The following is a 19,231-nucleotide window of genomic DNA, read 5'->3' as shown; positions in this document are numbered from 1 at the left end:
AAAAAAAGATATATAATCCTGCTGTTTCTTACAGTTTCAACATTATTATTTGGTTCAGCTGTGCTAAACTGTTTCATTTTGGAGTTGTACAGAGGAGTACAACATTATCAGGGATAGGTACAGAAAAAGAAGATAGATAATGGAAAAATGTTTGAGGCTTTATTTCTTGCCTAATTTTTATCAGAAGCTGTGTATTTCCTTTGTTCCTTCCTTCCTGAAACAACCACTATTTATCAAATCATTGCTCCAAAAGCTCCTCCATATGAGTCGTATTTTTAGCGTCAACATTAAGCTCCTGCATTTCAGTCATGGAGACTGGAAGGCACATTCGCTGTGAATTCTATTTTGGTTCAACGTTCTTGTGCCTTTTACAGCTACTCCACATCTTAATTTGTGTGTCAACAAAATGCGAACGTGTTTATTTATGGGAGCCTTGACAACGTTACCATAGTGAGGGATGATTCCCCAGGCGGTGAAGGAGGCGTACAGGCCTCCCAGCATCCAGAACATGCAGAGCCAGCTCAAATGTTCTCCACGCTTATCCATCTGCAGGAACTCGGTGAAGTAGGTGTACACGATCGGGATGGATCCACCAATTCTGCAGCAGGAAAGATATTTTCCTCTTCAAACCACAGTACCAAATTACACATTGACAATTATGGTTCGTATTTACTCATAGATTTAGTTTTAGTTTAAGGAGACATGTAGACAACTCTCTACTTTAATGTTGATTCACAAACTGATTTTTTTTTGTGCAATTTAAAGAAGTAGAAAGAGGAATAAAATAAGTAAAATCTCATTTATTTAGGAATTTTTATTCAATTCCAGCAGGAACCCCCAACCCCCAAAATATAACATCGTGACACTAATTCTGTTATTTATAGCACCAATTCACAATACATGTCTTCTCAAGGTACTTTGCACAAAAAAGTGAAATCAAAAGTCATACAAAACTGATTTCAAGTCAATTATATATATATTCCACATTGATTCTAGTTATCAAACAATGCCGCCAAGTTCAGTTTTTTTTAAAAATCCAAATTGGGTAAAAAAAATTTCCAATCACTCATGTAATACCAATGCAGAAGAACTCGGGTTTTAAAGTCGACATGAAAGAGTACAACAGTGTATTTCTCTAATCAGTCCAGATTAGAACTATAACTAATCCGGATTAGAAACATTATAGTTTGAATCTAAAAGCATGTCACTCTGTTTCAGTCCTTTAGTGTGATGTTTGCATCATTTCTCTCACCTATTTTTTTTTAGTTCTCAGTTTAAACTTTGTAATAAATGTTCAGATTATGCACTCGCAGCTGACAAAGATTCACATGAGTAGGTCAAACATTTGTAGAGAACTGGTGCACTTATTTTAAACTCTTTTTCCGCAGCTAGCATAGAAAGCACACTTGAGAAGTGCAGAGCTTTTATTGCACAATAAAGGCTTTATAGGCAGCAGCAGGAAATGAGCACTAAAAGTGAAATCAAAAACCAATGCAGAACTGTCGTCCCTTATCTTAATTTGCACAGCAAAAGAACTTCTCTGTTGGGGTAAATAAACAAGAGATCTCCTTGGGCGTAGCTTGCAGCTAGAATCTCTTTGAGGTGGCATCAACAGTAGGGGAACGTGGTGTGTGCCAGCATGCGACAGCATTAGAAGCTTCTTGTAACGACACACTCCGCTACAAAATAAGCTGAGAGTGTCTTCACAACATTGTGGTGCTGTGATCGTCTGTCTGGGGAAAGGCTAAATAAGGAATAAAGTCAAAATTGATGATGAAGGCATACAGAAGAACTTTTGTTAATCTCCTCCCTGGTTAAAGGGGCAGTGTTACGTAAAACCAACTTTTTTCAAAACGCCCGGTCGGACCTAGCTCTGTCTTCAAGGACAAAGCTAATTTTTGGAGCTGCAGTTATGAAGTTTCCTCTGCTACAATTCACCCATTCAGCTCCTTCAGACTAGCCAACAGCAATTAGCAAGTTAAATTTATTTTAAGTCATGTTTGACACATGTAGCATTATAATTACTGAAGGTAACATAGTTACTTGATTGTGCTATAAAAATGACACTCTGTTTCTGGAAATACATAAAACTGCTTCTTCAAGACGTGCAAAAAGTCTCAAATTAAACGAATCTGCTTATCCAGAAAAATCCAATCTTTAATTTGAGCAGATGACCTTAGTCTGGAAAAGATTGGCATGCTAGTGGACACCTAGTCTCCAAAAGAAACATCAGTTTCTACAGGTCAATTGGGTTTGTTTGACGTCTGTGATGTTGGAAAAAGCATTTTTTTTGTCCTACCATCACAAACGTCATCATGTAGTTTTTGCCACACTGTGTGGGGGACTGGATTGTGCAGTGGTCAGTTGTGGGTCATTTACCAAACACTGGGAACCTTCACTTGCCATCTCAGTCATACACCCAAGTCCAGTTAGGACCTCAACTAATAATTATTTTGGTTATCAATTAATCTATTGATTATTTTGATGGTTATTTGATTAATCTGATTTTAAAAGTTGGTACATTCTGTGAGACTTAATTTACATAATATTATTAATGCATTAAAAGATGCAAATAAACCAATTCACATTGTAAAGGTCAAATGGTAAAAATGCCACTTGAGGAGTGAACATTTTCAAATCTCCTATACATCCAAAACAAATATATTGTTTGTACAGTTATGGCTTAATTATTGCTCTGAATGTTCTTTCAGCAAATAACATTTTTTGAGTCTGTATACTCTAACTTAACAATCGATTACTAAATTAGGTTACAGTTATTTTCATCACGATTAATTTGATTAATCGTTTTATCTCTAAATCCAATAGAAAAACTGAAGAAAAGAGGGGATGGGAGAGGACTCTGGATCTCAACTCTTTTACGAGGCACAACTCTTGTACCTTTCCTTTCATACTTTCTTCCTGGTAAAAAACAACAACAAAAAAAACAACAACAACAGCTTCTAATGGATGTTTTTACAGTTGCATAACTTCTTAAAATGTCACCCATCTTATTTTCAAAGGTGTTCCCTTTAAGCAGATTATTCACAGTAAAGGTCAGTTATTATAAAAACCCAGTCAAGCTGTGCTGCAAAGACAAATGCATATTTGGAAAAATAAATAAATAAAAAAATAAGGTGTCTCACCCGAAGCCGGAGCAGAACCTCAGAAAGAGGAAGAAGCCGTATCCCTGAGCGAAGCAGGACAGGAAGGAGAAGACCAGGTCGATGGTCAGGACGTAGATGAGACACTTCCTCCTCCCCATCTTGTCACACAGACCGCCCCACACCAAGGCACCCACCATCATGGACACATACACAAGCAGGCCTGCAAAACGCACACAGAGACGCACAATTACTAAAGCAGCAGTGACCAAAGAACCATTTTGGGCAGATCTTGGTTGCAATTCAGTAACGGTTCAAGTCTGGGTTGTTTGGCGCTGATACACATTTAAAAACAATGTTACAGTAACAATTTCATTGATGCCTCACCTTTCAAATAAAGCTACAGGCAATTTAACATCTTACCATGGAAAATATAAGGTGCAACACACGGATTCATTCAGGATTTTGCTTTGAATTTAATTTATTTTAATAGTAAAAAGCAACAACGAACATTCAGTGATTTTATACTAATATGCAGACACAGGCGTGGCCGTTTAATACACTTGGCAAAATAAACCCAGAGAGAGCTGTACCCTGTTAACAGAAAAATCTACAAACGCATAAAAAAAAATCAGGACATGTTTTTTTGTTTTTTAATCTGGCAAACTTGCAAGACCTGTTTTAAATTCTAAATCTACATTGATTTCACTTATCTACAGAAATCTGACTGCTTTGTTTGTTTGATTAAAATGTTCAATAAATCAATCAAGTTCATTTGTATAGTGCATTTCAGCAAAAAACTGTTTAAAGTGCTTTAGATCTTAAAAATACAGAAATAAAAAAATCATTTTTTATTTCTGTATAAAAAATGATACAGAAATATCATTTCTGTATTGATATACAGTCCCACAATATACAGTCACCAATTAAGAAGCCAGCATTTTATCTACTTATAGTTTCAAAAAAAAAAAAAAAAAAAAAAAAAACAACAACAAACAAACAAAAAAACAAAAAACAAAAAAAAAAAACCTTGCAGTACTGCCATACCAAAAGGTTTGGACACCACTGCACTGAAGTCTCTTTAAAACAGCAGCTGCACCACCAGGGGGCTCCCTTCACCCTCATATGAACAGAAAGTGCAGAGTAATCAGCAGCTTTCATGCTTTATTTCAGAGTGATCCATGCTTTTTATTCTGAGTCCATTCAGCTCCGGATGTTTCTGTAACATTCATTAAGACGTACAAAGCAAATGCACTCAAACTGGCGATCTGACGGACAGAAAGGTTCATGTTGTTCAGAGAACCTGCACCTTTTGCACCTATGTGACTAGTTTTGGTCTAGCTGTCATTGTACAGCACCTTTTTGAAATACAAAGACTTCCTGAGTCGTGGCGTTCTTTAAGCCTCCATTTCTACTGTCAGAAGGCCACCGTGCAGACAGAGTTAAACGTCTTTTTATTTTACTTTCTTTCTATATTCTTGTCAATTCTCAATCATCTTTGGTCAACTACTCCTCTTGAGGCTTTAGACCCGTACTTCCTGCCTGCCAGCCCTGTGTTTTTACTACACAGTCCTAATTACTGAGGGCGTAAGCGGCTTAACGGCACGTGGAGCCATAGTGTGCGTCGTGCACCTTCCCCATGGATTACCAAAGCGTGCAGATGCTTCATTCCGCTCCCCGCGCATCCCATTCAGCAAGATCATTCATCATATCGCCTATTAACGTTGGCAATTTGATACTTTAGACTAAATGTGTCAAACTGAAGGTTCAGGGGCCAAAATCTGGGCTGCTATAGCTTTTTATGTGGCCCTACAGGCTCCATGACGGATGCATAAAGATAGCAGTTGTTTTCTTAAATATTTTTTATCAATCAAATCAAAGTGATTCTGCGACAGACTGGCAACCTGCCCAGGGTGGAACCCGCTTCTCGCCCAGAACGTTAGTTGGAGATGGGCACCAGCAACCCTCCTGACCCCACTAAGGGAAATGGGTATATAGAAAATGGATGGATGGATGGATGGATCAAAGTGATTTTTTTATCTGTTCACTGCTAAAACACAGCAATAGCTGCGTTTCCATTAACGTTATAAATGCATAAATTGGAATAATGAAAATAAATTAGCTTCATTTGAAAAAAACACCTTTTTTGGCTGCATTGAAATTATTGTATTTTCCAAAACTGCAATGGAAACACATTTTTTGCATCACAAGAGTTGCGCCTTCAACAACTGGATGATACTACTGGTGGAACTGGTGGAAGGATGACAGCGTGGCGTTTCTAAATGACGTATCATGTGAACAAACTTATTCACGTGTGAGGTTAATTGTTATTCTTGCTTAATGGAAACACTGCAATTGGGAATTTTTTTATTTTTTTTGACAATAGGACATTGACAAAGTTTGATTGTCCTCCTCTTTTTCGCGATTCAGTGATCTTGGAGAGTCATGCAAAATCAACAGATGCTCACTTTTTCTTTGTTTATTGCAAATTTTCTGTAACAATTTTTAAAACATTGGTGTTGATGCGAACTCCCACCTGCAGGTGGCAGTATTTCTTACTTCTACTACACCACTACTTCTGCCTCAGAAGATGTCAAGATATAGTCAGTACGCGAATGACAAAATGTCATGTCTACAGTCAAATATTGCAAAATTGGTTGCAGATATTTCTAAATTGGCTTCACAACAATCAGTGATTATAATTGCGAGAAAAAAAAATCACAATAACGATTGTGAAATGTTAGGGCAACTGATCAGTGTTGACAGATGTTGAATATAGTTTCATTTTAAATAGTACTTATCGAATCCAGACACAGCTATTTATTAATATTTTAACAGTTTGTGACCAGTTTATAGTGGCACAACCGGCCCTTTGAGAACATTCATCATGTGGTCCAATATGAAAATGAGTTTAACGCCCAACTTTAGAGTGTGTGTGTGTGTGTGTGTGTGTGTGTGCACGCGTGTGTATGTATACATGTATGTACAGGTTGAGAGGATGGAACTGTGTCCTTCAGGTGGAGAATCAGGATCTATTCCAACTACATTACTTTTGAAAAAGTCTTCTTTAATATATTGAAGCTGCCAAATACCTTCAGGGTGAAGGAGAATTCATCGTTTCTCCGCCGCGTTAGAAGTGAAAGCGATATAACTCCATCTGCCACACGCAGAAGATGAAATACTGTATCCATGAATAGATACAAATTTAGACGATAAACCACACGGCTTACAGTGAGTCATGAAAACACTAACCTTGTAAGCAGAACTTAGTCACCCAAGACAGATTAGATATCGCTATAAATTGCTTCATATCAAATCATTCGATCATATTTTTCACTGTTTGAGTAATGGCTTTCCCAGCGATGATGCTTTCCTAGTTTCCGTTCTTTGTGTGAGCGAGTCAAAGACAAAGGGAACAGCTTTGCCAGTTGGTCAAAGTGCTGATTGCACAAAGTGACAAAGTCAACAATTAGCAGAAAAATATTTAGGATTTGGAAGGGAAATGTTCCAAGTACAGATGAGAAATGTTCTGTTTTAGCTTTGACATGTCGGTAACCCAGCTGGCTGATCAAACTGTTTTCAAATAATTCACAAATGTTTAAGGTTTTTAAAATAACAAGTGAAAGGAAAATACATGGTTTTCAGGAAAATGATGCACTTTTAAATGTTTTTTAAAATTTAAAGTCTGAAAAGTGTAACTTGCTGAAAACCTGTTCACCTCCTCGCCTGTGGTGGTGCTGCAACAGGAACTACTGAAGGAAATGACACAAAAACTTCTGAAGAAGACACCGAGCACAACTTCCTTCTTCTCAAAATGTAAACAAAACTGGAGTAGCATCAGATTTTAGTAGTTGTAGAATTTCTCTTTTGTCTGGTAAAAAAAAAAAAAAAAAGCACGAGTCATTTCTCCCTGTAGTGTGAGACTCACGTGTTTAATCTGGCTCTGTCGACCCAGAATGCCCTGCTCTTCAATGTGCTTCCTGCTTTTGGAGCGGTTTCTGGTCCGGTTGCATGCACGTATGCATTCGACCTGTGCCAGAGTTCACTTCAACCCAAACTGGGATCTAGTGTTTTAGGCGAACCAGAGTTCACTAATTTGGTCCACGTCAAAGTTTGTTTGCACATTCACACCTCCCAAAACGGACCGGACATTAGAGGTCGATTAAAGCAAATTAACAGGTCGGGTGTGAATGTATACACTTAATATATTTACTGTATAAGCTTAATTTGGTTACTTGTATCAAATTAACTCTTTTTTTTTAAGTTGGACCACCTGTTTTCTCTATTTCAGTACAGGAACCTGGCAGCTGGATTTTCTAAAAGGTATCACACTAAGGGGGAATGGACACAAATTCCTGGCACGCTTTTCAGACTTTGCAAACCATTCACTAGCTCAACTTTTTAAAACCACATATCACTTTCACACATTCTTCTTCCTACATTTCCTCACTTCCATATTTTTAACTTTCTCCCCCCTCGTCCCGGTCTAAAATGTAATGTCAACCTCACTCTTTAGACAGTTGAAGAAAACCCAGAAGGTAAACACACAATCTCTAATAAAACACTTGGCAAACCTCCTTCCATCCCAGACTACAGGTGAAGATTAAACATATTTCCGCTCCCCATCTGTCCGGTGTGCCGAGCATGAGCCTGCATCCGGCAGCACCACTCTGCGGCCCTGCTTCATATTCTAAGCCAGCGATCATAGCTCTCCTCTTGCCCCGTACAAACAGATGCTGTGATTTCATTTTCGCCGGGGCCTCTTCCCCCGCTACCCCGCAGCCTGTCAGAGGCCCGACGCGTGTCTGACAGCTCTGCGGCGGGACGCAGCGGGGCGCCGGGCATCTCTGACTGCGGCAGCATGCTCCGCATTAGCTCCGGGAACACACGCTGAATACAATCAGCGGCCGATTCCACATCAGCGTCTCGCCACGCCTCGTCCCAGGAGCCCGGTGTTAAGATGAAATGAGTGATGTGTAATCTGCTACATCGTCTCGCTACACGCCAGGTCCGGGAGATAAAGGTGAGGGGTTTTCATTTGCTGCTCAGCTACCCGAGCAGACAGTGAGGAGCAGATGTTTCTATGCTACGTTTTCCACAAAGCTGCATAGAGGTTGTTTTTTTTTTTAGATTGTGTTTTGAAAGTTGCAACTGAATGGAGAGAAAATAAAGAGGGATGGATAATTTGAATCTTAAAGAAAGCAGCTGTGTGCTTAAATATTACTATATTAGTTTATCAAAGCAGTTTGTATCAGTTTGCTGCTAAATTATAGCTACCTTTCCATTGACATGATAATTGCGTAAATTGGAATTATGAAAATAAATTTGCTGAATGGGATCATACCAGTTTTGAAAAACAAAAAGCAAACGGTCATATCGAAACTAGTGTATTTTTGCAAAACTGCGATGGAAACACTTTTTTTTTTGCATCACACAAGTCGTGTTCAACCACCGGATGTTACTTCTGACGGAGAAGACTCCGGAAGTGGCAGGATGATGGCGCAGCATGTTTATTTTTAATGACTTGTCGCCTCAACAAACTTATTTACATGTAACTTTAATTGAGTTTCATTGTTAATAGAAACACCGCAATATTGCAAAATGTTTGTTTGACATTAGCGGAATACCGACAGTTTTGCACACATTTGTAATGGACACGCATCTAATTCACCAACTCCACTTTTTCTCAACTCTGCGGTAATTCACGCAAAATCAACAGATCCCTGCACTTTTTCGTGCCAATACGTCGTTGTGCTTTTATTGCAAAATTTCCACAAAAATCGTCAGAACGTTTTATTTAAGTGACTCCCTCCTTACCATTTCTGCTACACCGCTGCTCAGTGTCTTCTTCAGAGGTTTTTTCCTTCAGTAGTTCTTGGTACAGCGCCACCACAGGCGAGAAGGTGAAAATGTAACCAACACAACGAGTAATAAAGTCACATTTACCATCATGTATAAGCACAAATACCGCAAAATTTTGTTGCAAATATTTTTAAGTAAGCAACAAATTAGCTAATTTTGTTGCTAATTTAGTTTGGCGCCCCTGAGACGGTCTCCTCCAGGTTCTTTTACAGACAGTAACTGTACCACATCCACGGCTCGACGAGGCTAATCTGGTTGTACACAATGAAGCATCTGACCACTGCAGGACACCGCGGTAATCATTATTTAATCCAAGCCTCCTCTCCTTAGGTGGAAGAGCAGCTTGGGGATATTTCAGTCTGATGATCGGCAGCCGTCAAAAGCCAAACATCTGTAGGATTTTTTAGTTTTATTTCCGCTAAACACCATCATCATTTCACCAACGAGTTCCACGTTCACCCACAGATGAGCGCAATTAGTAAATCTTGCGGATTATTTTAAAGTAGTGTTCTTTGTTTGTTTGTTTGTTTGTTTGTTTAAATGCTAGCATTTCACACTCCATTTGATGCTAAATGTTTTGCTAATAAAAGAATAAACCCGTCAGAATACCGGTGGGGACATTCTCACTTTAGGTTTTGAAGCAAGATGGAGCTGCCCTGCTTACAGCCCAGGCTTGTGCACTGATGAGCACTAATGAGGGCATTTTGTGAAAGGCGGCTGTAAAAAACCATAAAGCAAGTCTTCCCTGAGAGGATAGTAATGTGTCGCCTCTGATTGCTTGGTTAGAAATATATTCCTTGGCATTGTTGAAGAAGAAACTTGCATTGAATTTTCTCAGCAGCTGTAGAGTTAAGGGGATTTTCTCTAGCGGTTCTTTTTGTTTGTTAATGTTGGATTGAGGAATTGCTGCTTTGGACAATTATTTCTTCTGCTGTGCAAGTGGAAGGATTTTGGTCGTGCTTTTTTCTTTATTTACTTTCGGAAGAAGTAGTTTTGGTGCGCAACTATGGCAACGAGGTTATGAGCGAACCGTGAGCTGTTGATTAGTTAGCATCTCAAAACTCTCAAAACCAATACCTGAACAACGAATTGCTCTCTGCTTTCTAGTCAAATGACCAGAAAGAGGTTTGAAAAAGGTTAAGAAGCTTAGCAAGTTATTTTTTTCTGAAAAACAAACAAAAAAAAAACTGAATACCTGCACTTTCTTTTGTAATTTTGTTGCTTTGGTTGCTGCTGGCTGCTCATGCAGCTCCTCACCCTTCACTTCACCCAATGCAATTTAGCTCAGAACTCAATAGAGACTTGCTAAGTCCGATATTAACAAAAATATTGCATAAGAGTGATGCTGTTGACTTAGAAAAAAATCTCTGGACGCTGTAAATTTTGAAATATTATTGGCCAAACTGGTAAATTCAACTTCTCTGAAGATGCAATAATGGATAGAATCATATCTGTCACACATCAATCAGAGTCAATAAGAATGTTTCACCTTCTGGTCCTTTTTATCGACAGGTGTTACCAAAGGCTCCGTTCTGGGGCCTTTTTTATTTTCTCTACACAAAAACAGCCTCCCTGCAGTTTGTCCTGACATTCTTGGTTGTGCTTTGAAGCGACGCCGTTTAGCTGGAAAATGCATCACACTTCCCCTTCTGATAAATGTCGAGATTTCATATTTCACACTGACACCCTCTGTGTCCCACCACTTTGCTTCTACTCACCCAAGAGTCCTTTGTCTGCGTTGGATATGCACATGTCCTTCTCAGCACTGGGCAAGACGAAGCCCACCACGAAGCCGTCCACGCCATCCGCCATCAGCGCCAGTCCCAGCACGAAGAAGAGCATCCACTGGAAGCGGCCATGGCCGCAGTCCTCCATGATGGTCTCGTACTGCTCCGGCAGGCTCTCCTCCTCCTCCTCCTCCTGCTGCTGCGTGGCCAGACGGGCTTTCCTCTTGGCCTCCAGCCGGGCGGCCCGCCGCGCCTCCTTGATCTCGTCGGGGTGGGGGATGCCCTGGTACTCCCCCTCGTACATCTGATCGTCCTCATCGGCCCCCTCAGTGGCATCGCTGGCGGCGTCCTCGTCCTGTTGATGGGGGTAGTCCGTCTGGTAAGGGTAGCCGTGCTGACCTCCTCCATCTTGAGTGTAAGTGTACTCTCCGCCCTCAGTCATCTGTTGGTTCACATTGTTGTGGTAGGGGTCGTCCATGGTTCCTGCCTGTGCAAACGGGACTCAGACTTGAAGGGTTTTGTGTGCTGCAGAAGCTCAAGTTCGTCAGCTACAATGGCATAATCTTCCTGCGGAGCCGTGAGTTTGTTTGTTTGTTTTTATTGTTTTTGTTTTCAGCTGTTTGAGGAAGCAGCAGATCTTCTGTGATTGTAGAGTCTCACTTCCAAGCAGTCACAAACTGTGTTGATTGACTGCTACCTGCTTTCTGGAGCACAGAGCTGCATGCTGAACCTGAAAAAAACACGGCAACATGTCTGTCAAGTCAACAGCAGAGACGGTAAAGCAGAAGCATTCCAGTGCAACAATTCACACTCACACAAGTGTCAACGTAGATAGAAAAAAGGAAATTTCTGCCAAGAAACTCTGAAATGTTGAGATTAATCTCAGCAATGTTCTGGAAAAAACCCTGGACATTTCTGAGTCTGAAATGTTGAAAATTTGGAAGAAAAATTTTCAGATATTATGAGATTAATCTCAGAAGTTTAAAAAAAATTTCAAACTCAGAAAAAATACAAAATTTCCCAGTTTGTAAAAGAAAAAAAAAAAAACTTGAAATCTCCAATTTTTTTCTAGAAAGTTTCTGAGGTTAATCTCATAATTTCAGAGGTTTTTTTATTATTATTATTATTTTTTTTAGCAAATCTTCAACTTTTCAAACTCAGAAACTTCCACGTTTTTTCTAGAAAGTTTCTGAGACTTTTGGTGAAAATGTATTCCTCCTTTTTATTTATTTATTTCATGCATCTGCAAAGACCCTGATAAGCCATGGTAATATAATTAGACACCACTGCAGCAGCAATTTGCAAAAAAACTACCTCAAACTCTGTGTGAAATATGAAACATACAATACCTTTTCTTATTATTTCTTTTTTTTAAATTCTGTTTTCTACTTGCAGTTTAGCCACATTCATATCCCTCTTTTCTATGTTAAAAATATTTCTCTGCTCCAGTGTGAGCTCGTTATCATTCTAGGTGAACAGAAAGCGTCTTTTCGGCCGACCAGAGATATACGGAGGAAAGCCGTTTTTCCCCAGTGAGCAGTTTGTCCTTCTGCACAGGCACATAATCTCTTCGTCTCTGCGCTCAAATGTTCTGACGCCATTTTGATCCGTCACACAGCAGCCCTCTCTGTGACAATGACACATTCAAATCAGCCCGGATCCCAGAAGAAGACGCTTTTAAACGCAAAGGACGTTGAATACACAGCGTTTTCCCGGCACTGAGAATACAGGAAGGGTGATGATAGGAGCACATTCACAGCAAAATAAATGAAAAATCAAGCCGTCGTGAACCTTGTGGCATGTCCTTGGTGGTAGCAGCTTGTTAGTTTGGTGGACATTGAAAGGTTAATCAGCTACAAACATTGACTTCCTTCTGCTCCAAGTGCACAAGTCAGACGTCTCACATCCTACTTATCAACGTTTCCTTCTTTAAGTTGACGCTTGTTGATGACTCAACTCCTGTGAAACATCTCAGACTTGAGAGCAGCGTTGATTACAGGTGAGCAGATCGATCCAAAAATATTGATACCAAGTTGGTATCGGTATCCGATGGATACTAATGGAATAAGATTGAAGCTTTAGTTTCCGATTCCCCTTGGATTTTTTTTTTGTGTGTGTGTTCTAGTGTTGCAACTTCGACATAAAAAGGATTTTTTTTAATTTGCTCTCAAATGACTTTTCTTTTTGCATTTAGAAAAATGCACATAGATTGCTTTAATATTGTTTCTGTTTGTATCTGTATACATTTTTTATATTAACTTTTTTATTATGTTAGCAGATTTTGTGGACACTATCAAAATTCTGTCGTAGGTTTTGACAAAAATAATTAAAAGGAAAAATCACAAAAGGTCAGAAGTCATACATAAATAAGTATCAGTATTGGTATCTGCAGTACTTGATATTTACTTGGCTTCGGATCAATACCAAATTTTGCAGCATCGCACACCTTGGAATTCCCTCAGCAAGTCTATAAAATGATTAGGGAGAATCATTTTACATCACCACTCCAAACGTGAAATAAATTTTATTCAAGTTTTTTTTTCTAATACAGAAAGCCTTCTTAACCAAACAGCATGGCTGACTGTGAAGACACACAGTCAGATCGTTTTGGAGCACAGTGTTCTTTCTGAACAAGGCCAGTCACTTCAGAAAGACCTTAATGTTCATAACGTTAGATGGATTTCTTTGGACATCTATATGTCAAAGAAACCATTCAGTCTATTACATTACCAAATGTCACACTTAAAATTGCCAAGCTGTTGAAATGTGAAGGAATTTTCAGCACCTCTAACTTCTGACGCTGTGGTTCTTAACAGGAGAATCGATGGACCGTGCTCTCCAGGTCAGAGGTCGGTTTCATTCTATTATTCCCACAGTATTCACTAATTTTTATCACATATTGCATATTTCCCTATTATTGTGCCTGGAGTGGAGGAAAACATACAATATGTGATAGTATTAGTGAATACTGAGGTAACAATGTAACAGATCAGTAATAACCTCTGTCTGATTGGGATTCATAGCAAACTTTGACCTCAGATAATGAGCAGCTTGTAATGTCCAACTAGATGTAGACTACATTTCTTAAGGATTTCATTATTTTTCTGTTGTTTTTTTTCCAGAATCAAAATAAATAAGTAAAATAATATTGCATTAAAAATTAAATATTACCAACTTTTAAACATTTTTTGGAGTCCAGGCAGTTCTTTGTATTGCACACAGCAATCTAGCAGTAACAATACATATGGATGGATGGATGGATGGATGGATGGATGGATGGATGGATGGATGGATTATACAGTTTATTTGTATATCAGAATTCAACAAATTAAAGAAGTTCAAAATGCTTTACACCATAGAAACATAACATAGAAACCAATTATGAGACAAGCAATAAACATTATATCTCATCAAAATCATCAAGCAAACACACATCAAATGTGCTGATCAATGTTCCAGGTATTATGAATCAAAGCAAACTAAACATGCAGGCCTTTAGCCTGGATTTGAAAGGAAGTCAATGTTTCGGCTGTTATGCAGTTTTTTGGAAGTTTACAGAACGCTGCTACAATGTCGCCTTTCACACAGAAATCTGACACAAAAATGATGTGACCATTGAAAGTTGTATCTTTTCAAACATTTGTAAGAAATAAAGCCTCACAGTTTCTCCCAACAGGATTTTCCTACAAACTGTTTTTAAAACTCAATATACCGTGTTAGAAGCCATGGAATAACTTAATTTTACAGTAAAACAAAAACCACAACTTTTTTTTCCAACTTTCTCTGCGTTGGTCCAATCTAAAGCTTCAGTAATGATCATATTCTGAAGCTCTGCTTCAGAATATGATCATTTTTGAAGTTAATGTGCTTGTGATAAGTGGTGCAGAAATGTTCTTTGTTTGAGGTCATTCTGGTCTGTTCTTGCATCCAGACATGATGACAAACAGTTACTTAATCCAGATTAAAACTCCTTTTTAAAAAAACAAAAAACCAAAAAAAAAAACATGTTGCCCTTCCTGAGACACATTTTTGCCAAAATTCTAAAAAAAAACTACAAATCATCAAATTGTTTGATGGCAGCAGTGTTTCAGCTGAGGTTCTGAAGTCAGTGCTATGGTGTGAATAGAGCAGTTTTTTCTTTTTTTTTTTTTTCAGCAGCACTACATGATCACCACCATCCATTTTTCCTTCAGCCAGTGTGAATAAAACATGAACAATTCAGCGGAGGATTGGAGCAGGATCGATGCTCGCTCCAGTTCGGGGGGAAACTGATGTTGCTTTCATCATCACGCTGCAGCTGGCGCTTACATAACCCTCAGATTTTCACCCAGCTCCCCCCAGCCGCCCTGCGTCCACGCCCCCCCCGCCACAGACACCGCGCGGGCTAATTCAGATGTCCGACGAGCTTTAAATGCGTGTGCGGACTTTGGATAGGTCACGATCCGCTTTTCAGAAAAGTCAAGCGAGTCCCTCTGAAATCGTAAGAAATCAATGGCGGCGCGAGGATTTACAGGATGCAACTTAATTTGCTGAAAGCGATTTCACCAGTGACCTTTCGCTGTTTTGATCTGCTGTTAGTTTGAACTTTACTGTCGCCACTTCATCAGCGGGCCTCGTGTCTCTGCAAGCAACGGCTTCCATGAACTTTTATTTTACAGTACACAATGCTGCTTTTCAACCTTACACTCTCCTCCACACATGCGCGCGCGAGCACACACACGCACACGCACACACACGCACACACACACACGCACTACTTCGAATTCCATTTGTCATATTTCTCATAGTTCTCTGCTATTTTTCCCGCCAATTCTTCCTCAATTCAGCCATTTCCAAAACTTTATGTTGAGTTTTTGGAGAATGGTACACTGTTGGAGCTCTGTAAATACAGTCCATGCCGGTTATTTAAAATTGACCTTAATACAATAGGAATATAACTTTATTATAACAGGCAAATCCTATTAACACCAGCTGATTGTGGACAGTATAAATTGCAACATAGGAAAAAAATATATTTACCCAATTAATTTGGTTCTTTCATCGCATTACATGGCAGAAAGTAAAGTTCCTTTAAATCGATGCTTCAAACCCACCAGTTTAGATCCGCTTTTGGCCCACAGCAACTGAAACGTTGAGTGATAAAAGTGATATGTATCTGCTTGATCATTTTGGTGATGACATTTGACAAAAATGTTGCATGTTTCATAGTCGATGGATGCATTGCAGGATTAATACATTACCAATTCAAACATTCTCTAACATTTTGTGAAAGTGCATCTATAATTTGAGCATTTCCAAACATACACACACAGTACATAGAGTAGTTAATTCATGAGTTAGTAAGCATGAATAAATACTGAGCATGTTGGCTTTGGGAGTAATTAGCCGTTATGGGTTAAGCATTAATAAATGTATTTGTTTTACAGCTCATTAAGTACGACTCATCCTTAATTAATGATGTTTTCAAGGTTAAATAGTGGTAAAGTGCTTCCCCTTTTGGGTGTTTATTTATTTATGTTGGCCTCTGTCAGAACATCAGAAGTCTTCTGAGCTGCAAGGTGAACATTTTTGGCAATCGAATAGAGGCGAAACAGAAAATAAAAAATAATGATAATCTGCCTCCACTGCAGATCCTTTCGGCTGCTGGTGCGTCGGACTGGTTTTACGGCAGAATGAGTGGAGTGTGAGGGCACCGAGTTCATCGTGATCTTCACCGAGCTTCAGAGGGCAAAAGACAATCCGACACGACTTCTGAGGACGGAGCGCCAAATTCACTTCTGTAGTAACCAGATTTCCTTTGCTCATCAATCCTTTCTTATCGTATGCATTTGTAGAGGTTGCAGCAGTGTGAGAGTTAAATCATAATAATAATTGTACCCTGTTTATTTTTTGAGAATCAACCCTATAATGGCTAACATCCAGCGTGGAAACAGAAAATGATTTCAGCTCTAGTCATGTTGCCGTGCTTCCCGGTCCTATCACTTCTTCGTTGATTTATGTGGCAAAACAAACTGAAGTGAAAACCAGCTAGAAGAACAAATATGATCTTACCATAGTTTGTATTTTCCTTAACTTCTGAGGAGGGAACAGGTTAGTATTTAAAAAAAAAAGTATAAATCCAACCAGCATTTTCAATTGTCCCGAGCGTTCATGACAGTTTATCCTGAGGCCGGGCTGCAGCCAAACCCGAGGGATTAGTGTACCAGCTCACACAACACCCCCCACCCCACACACACACACACAACAAACACACACACACACACACAACAAACACACCGTCCCTCCCACGCAGGGCTTACCCCCTCCCAGGCCTAACATCCCCCCCCCAAACACACACACACACACACACACACCTCTTTAGCCGAATGGTACAGTCCTAAAGGTTCGAATAGCAACAGGCTGCACACCGTCCCTCTATATGCTGTTTTTTTTTCTGATGTTTGCTAGCGATCCTCCGCTAAGAGGTCAGAGGTCAGAGCTTCCATGTGAGAGATTGAAATTCTGCTTGTTTTTTCTTTTTTTTTCTCTCTCTCTCTCTCTCTTTCATTTCTTTTTGGGGGTGGAGGACGGAGAGTGGGGTGGGCGGGGGGAGCGCTCAAGGCCACTTCACCGTTGCAGATGCTTGTTGTCATGGAAACATGAACAAGGGCCTCCAGTGTCTTTGCAATCACAGCGCACATAGAGAAGACCCGTCCTCATGTTTTTCAGATTATCATCTAAACGCGGCGGCGAATGGTTCTCACCGCCGGTGTTATGTTTGGTTAAAGCGCTGCCTGCAGGGCCCCCGAACCCAGGTTCCCGCTCATTTATTTATTTATTATTTGTTAACTCCTATAATCAGAAGAGGAGGACTGGCCGTGCGCCAAAGTGTCCTTGAGCGAGACATTGAATCAGAATGCTGACTGCTCATCCGTCCCGAGATAAGCAAATCAGCAAAAAGGACTGGAGTATTCCTCTTTCCTTGAAGCAGGAAGGAAGGAGGGGGTGACGCAAATTTGTCTCTGTGGAATCTTGTGATATTGACGGCCACAGTTTTTGCTGCACCACACGTAATTCTTGAGGTTTAGATTCGGACCGCACGCAGATGAGGATGGGAACAGAATATACAGCTGGACAGGGCTGTGATCATCACCCTTTATCTTTTTTACACTTTGCCTCATTTTCAAGTGTGCATGTCAATTTTTAGGTGTCAAAGTGACACGGTGTGTAAATGCGCGACAGAAGACAAATGAATTCGCAGAATCTGAAAAGTGTGGCTTGCACTTTCATTCTGCCCCTAAATAAAATCCAGTCTGATCTACTTTGTCTAGAAATAACCTGGCAGGCAATGTGAAGGCCTTTGAGGTTATTAAAGCTGAAGCATGTAACTTTACAAAACCTTACCAAGTATTTTTGCTCTAGTTTCTTGTGCAATTATCTTAGCTCTCTTGAAAAAAGAGAAAACGTAACTTTTCAGCAAGATATGGGAGCTTATTTTAGGTCAGCCCTATATATCAGTGGAATAACCTGCCAGTGGAAGAAAAGTAAAAGGTAAAGATAAAGGTAATTTTATTTACAAAGCACATATTCAGAAACAAGGCAATACAAAGTGCTTTACAGGAAAGGAAATACAAACAAAATAAAACAAAGGAAAGAGCAAAAGAAGAAAAAGAAAATAATGTTGACCCAAAGTAAGTAAACTAGATTAAAAGTAAAGAAAAGGCAATTCTGTGTGCAGCTCAAGCTGTATGGAAACTTTTAAAAACAGCATGAAAATGTTTGGCGGACGGACGGGCCTGAGCCGAGGTCACCGACACTTCCTGACCGGAACAGGAAGTGTCCGGTCAGGACACTTCCTGTTCTGCATCTTCTGTTCTGCATCTTCTGCATGTTCTCCTCCAGCTCCGCCCCTCCGCCCGCGGCGGAACATGGTATGTCCCGCGATGGGACATCATTTTAGAGAGTAGATGTCTTGCATGGAGGCAAAGCTCTCTAATCCGAAGGCCAGATAATTCGACCGCAAAGAGGATTAGCTCCACCCCAGCAGAACCATTGGCTAAATTTAGCCGCTGTACTCTCTGTCTCCATCACCATCCATCTGACTCCTCCTTTTCCTCCTCCTCCCCGCCTGTCACACCTTCCACGCAGCAACGCCGCCCGCAGATCACAAACAGCTGCACTTTGACAGCATTTTTTATTTTTTTTAGACCCACACAGCCAAATAATCCGCTTCCGTGTTCACCTTTGGGGTTAAAGACATTTCGTCAGAGTTCAGGTGTTCAGAGGCCTCGCTTTGGGGCAAGAAATTTGCCTTTCCCGTTTTATCCCTCTCCTCCATTTGGAAAGGGTTCACGTGATGCGGGCGCGGTGGGATTACCGCCTGATGGTGGCTGCTGTGGGCCGGCCCTCCCAGATGGAGGAGCGAACCCCCCCCACAACGTGACGCAGCAGAGGCGACGTTTCCTGCAAACATTCTGGAGAGTTTTTAACGTCTTCATTTTCCAGGTCTGAAAACTGAAGCCTAGCATGGGCTGCTGGTGTTGAAGTGAGCTTGAAATGAAT

General features: G+C 40.1%; 1 protein-coding gene across 1 annotated transcript in view; it reads right to left on the bottom strand.

The window, feature by feature from the left end:
* The window catches only part of sv2ba (synaptic vesicle glycoprotein 2Ba), a 26,273-nt gene extending 9,389 nt beyond the window's left edge, over positions 1 to 16,884 (bottom strand). The window contains exons 1-4 of the mRNA XM_016670006.1: positions 16,742 to 16,884; positions 10,682 to 11,420; positions 3,144 to 3,324; positions 447 to 598 (exon numbers count right to left, since the gene is read on the bottom strand). Of these exons, the coding sequence (XP_016525492.1) occupies positions 447 to 598; positions 3,144 to 3,324; positions 10,682 to 11,168 (820 nt within the window). The 5' untranslated portion in view covers positions 11,169 to 11,420; positions 16,742 to 16,884. The remainder of the gene's footprint in view (positions 1 to 446; positions 599 to 3,143; positions 3,325 to 10,681; positions 11,421 to 16,741) is intronic.
* Between the last annotated feature and the right edge of the window lie 2,347 nt (positions 16,885 to 19,231).

Source organism: Poecilia formosa, unplaced genomic scaffold (genome assembly GCF_000485575.1).
Source record: "Poecilia formosa unplaced genomic scaffold, Poecilia_formosa-5.1.2 Scaffold29, whole genome shotgun sequence".
NCBI classification, from domain to species: domain Eukaryota; kingdom Metazoa; phylum Chordata; class Actinopteri; order Cyprinodontiformes; family Poeciliidae; genus Poecilia; species Poecilia formosa.
This window is presented reverse-complemented; position numbering and strand designations above follow the sequence as displayed.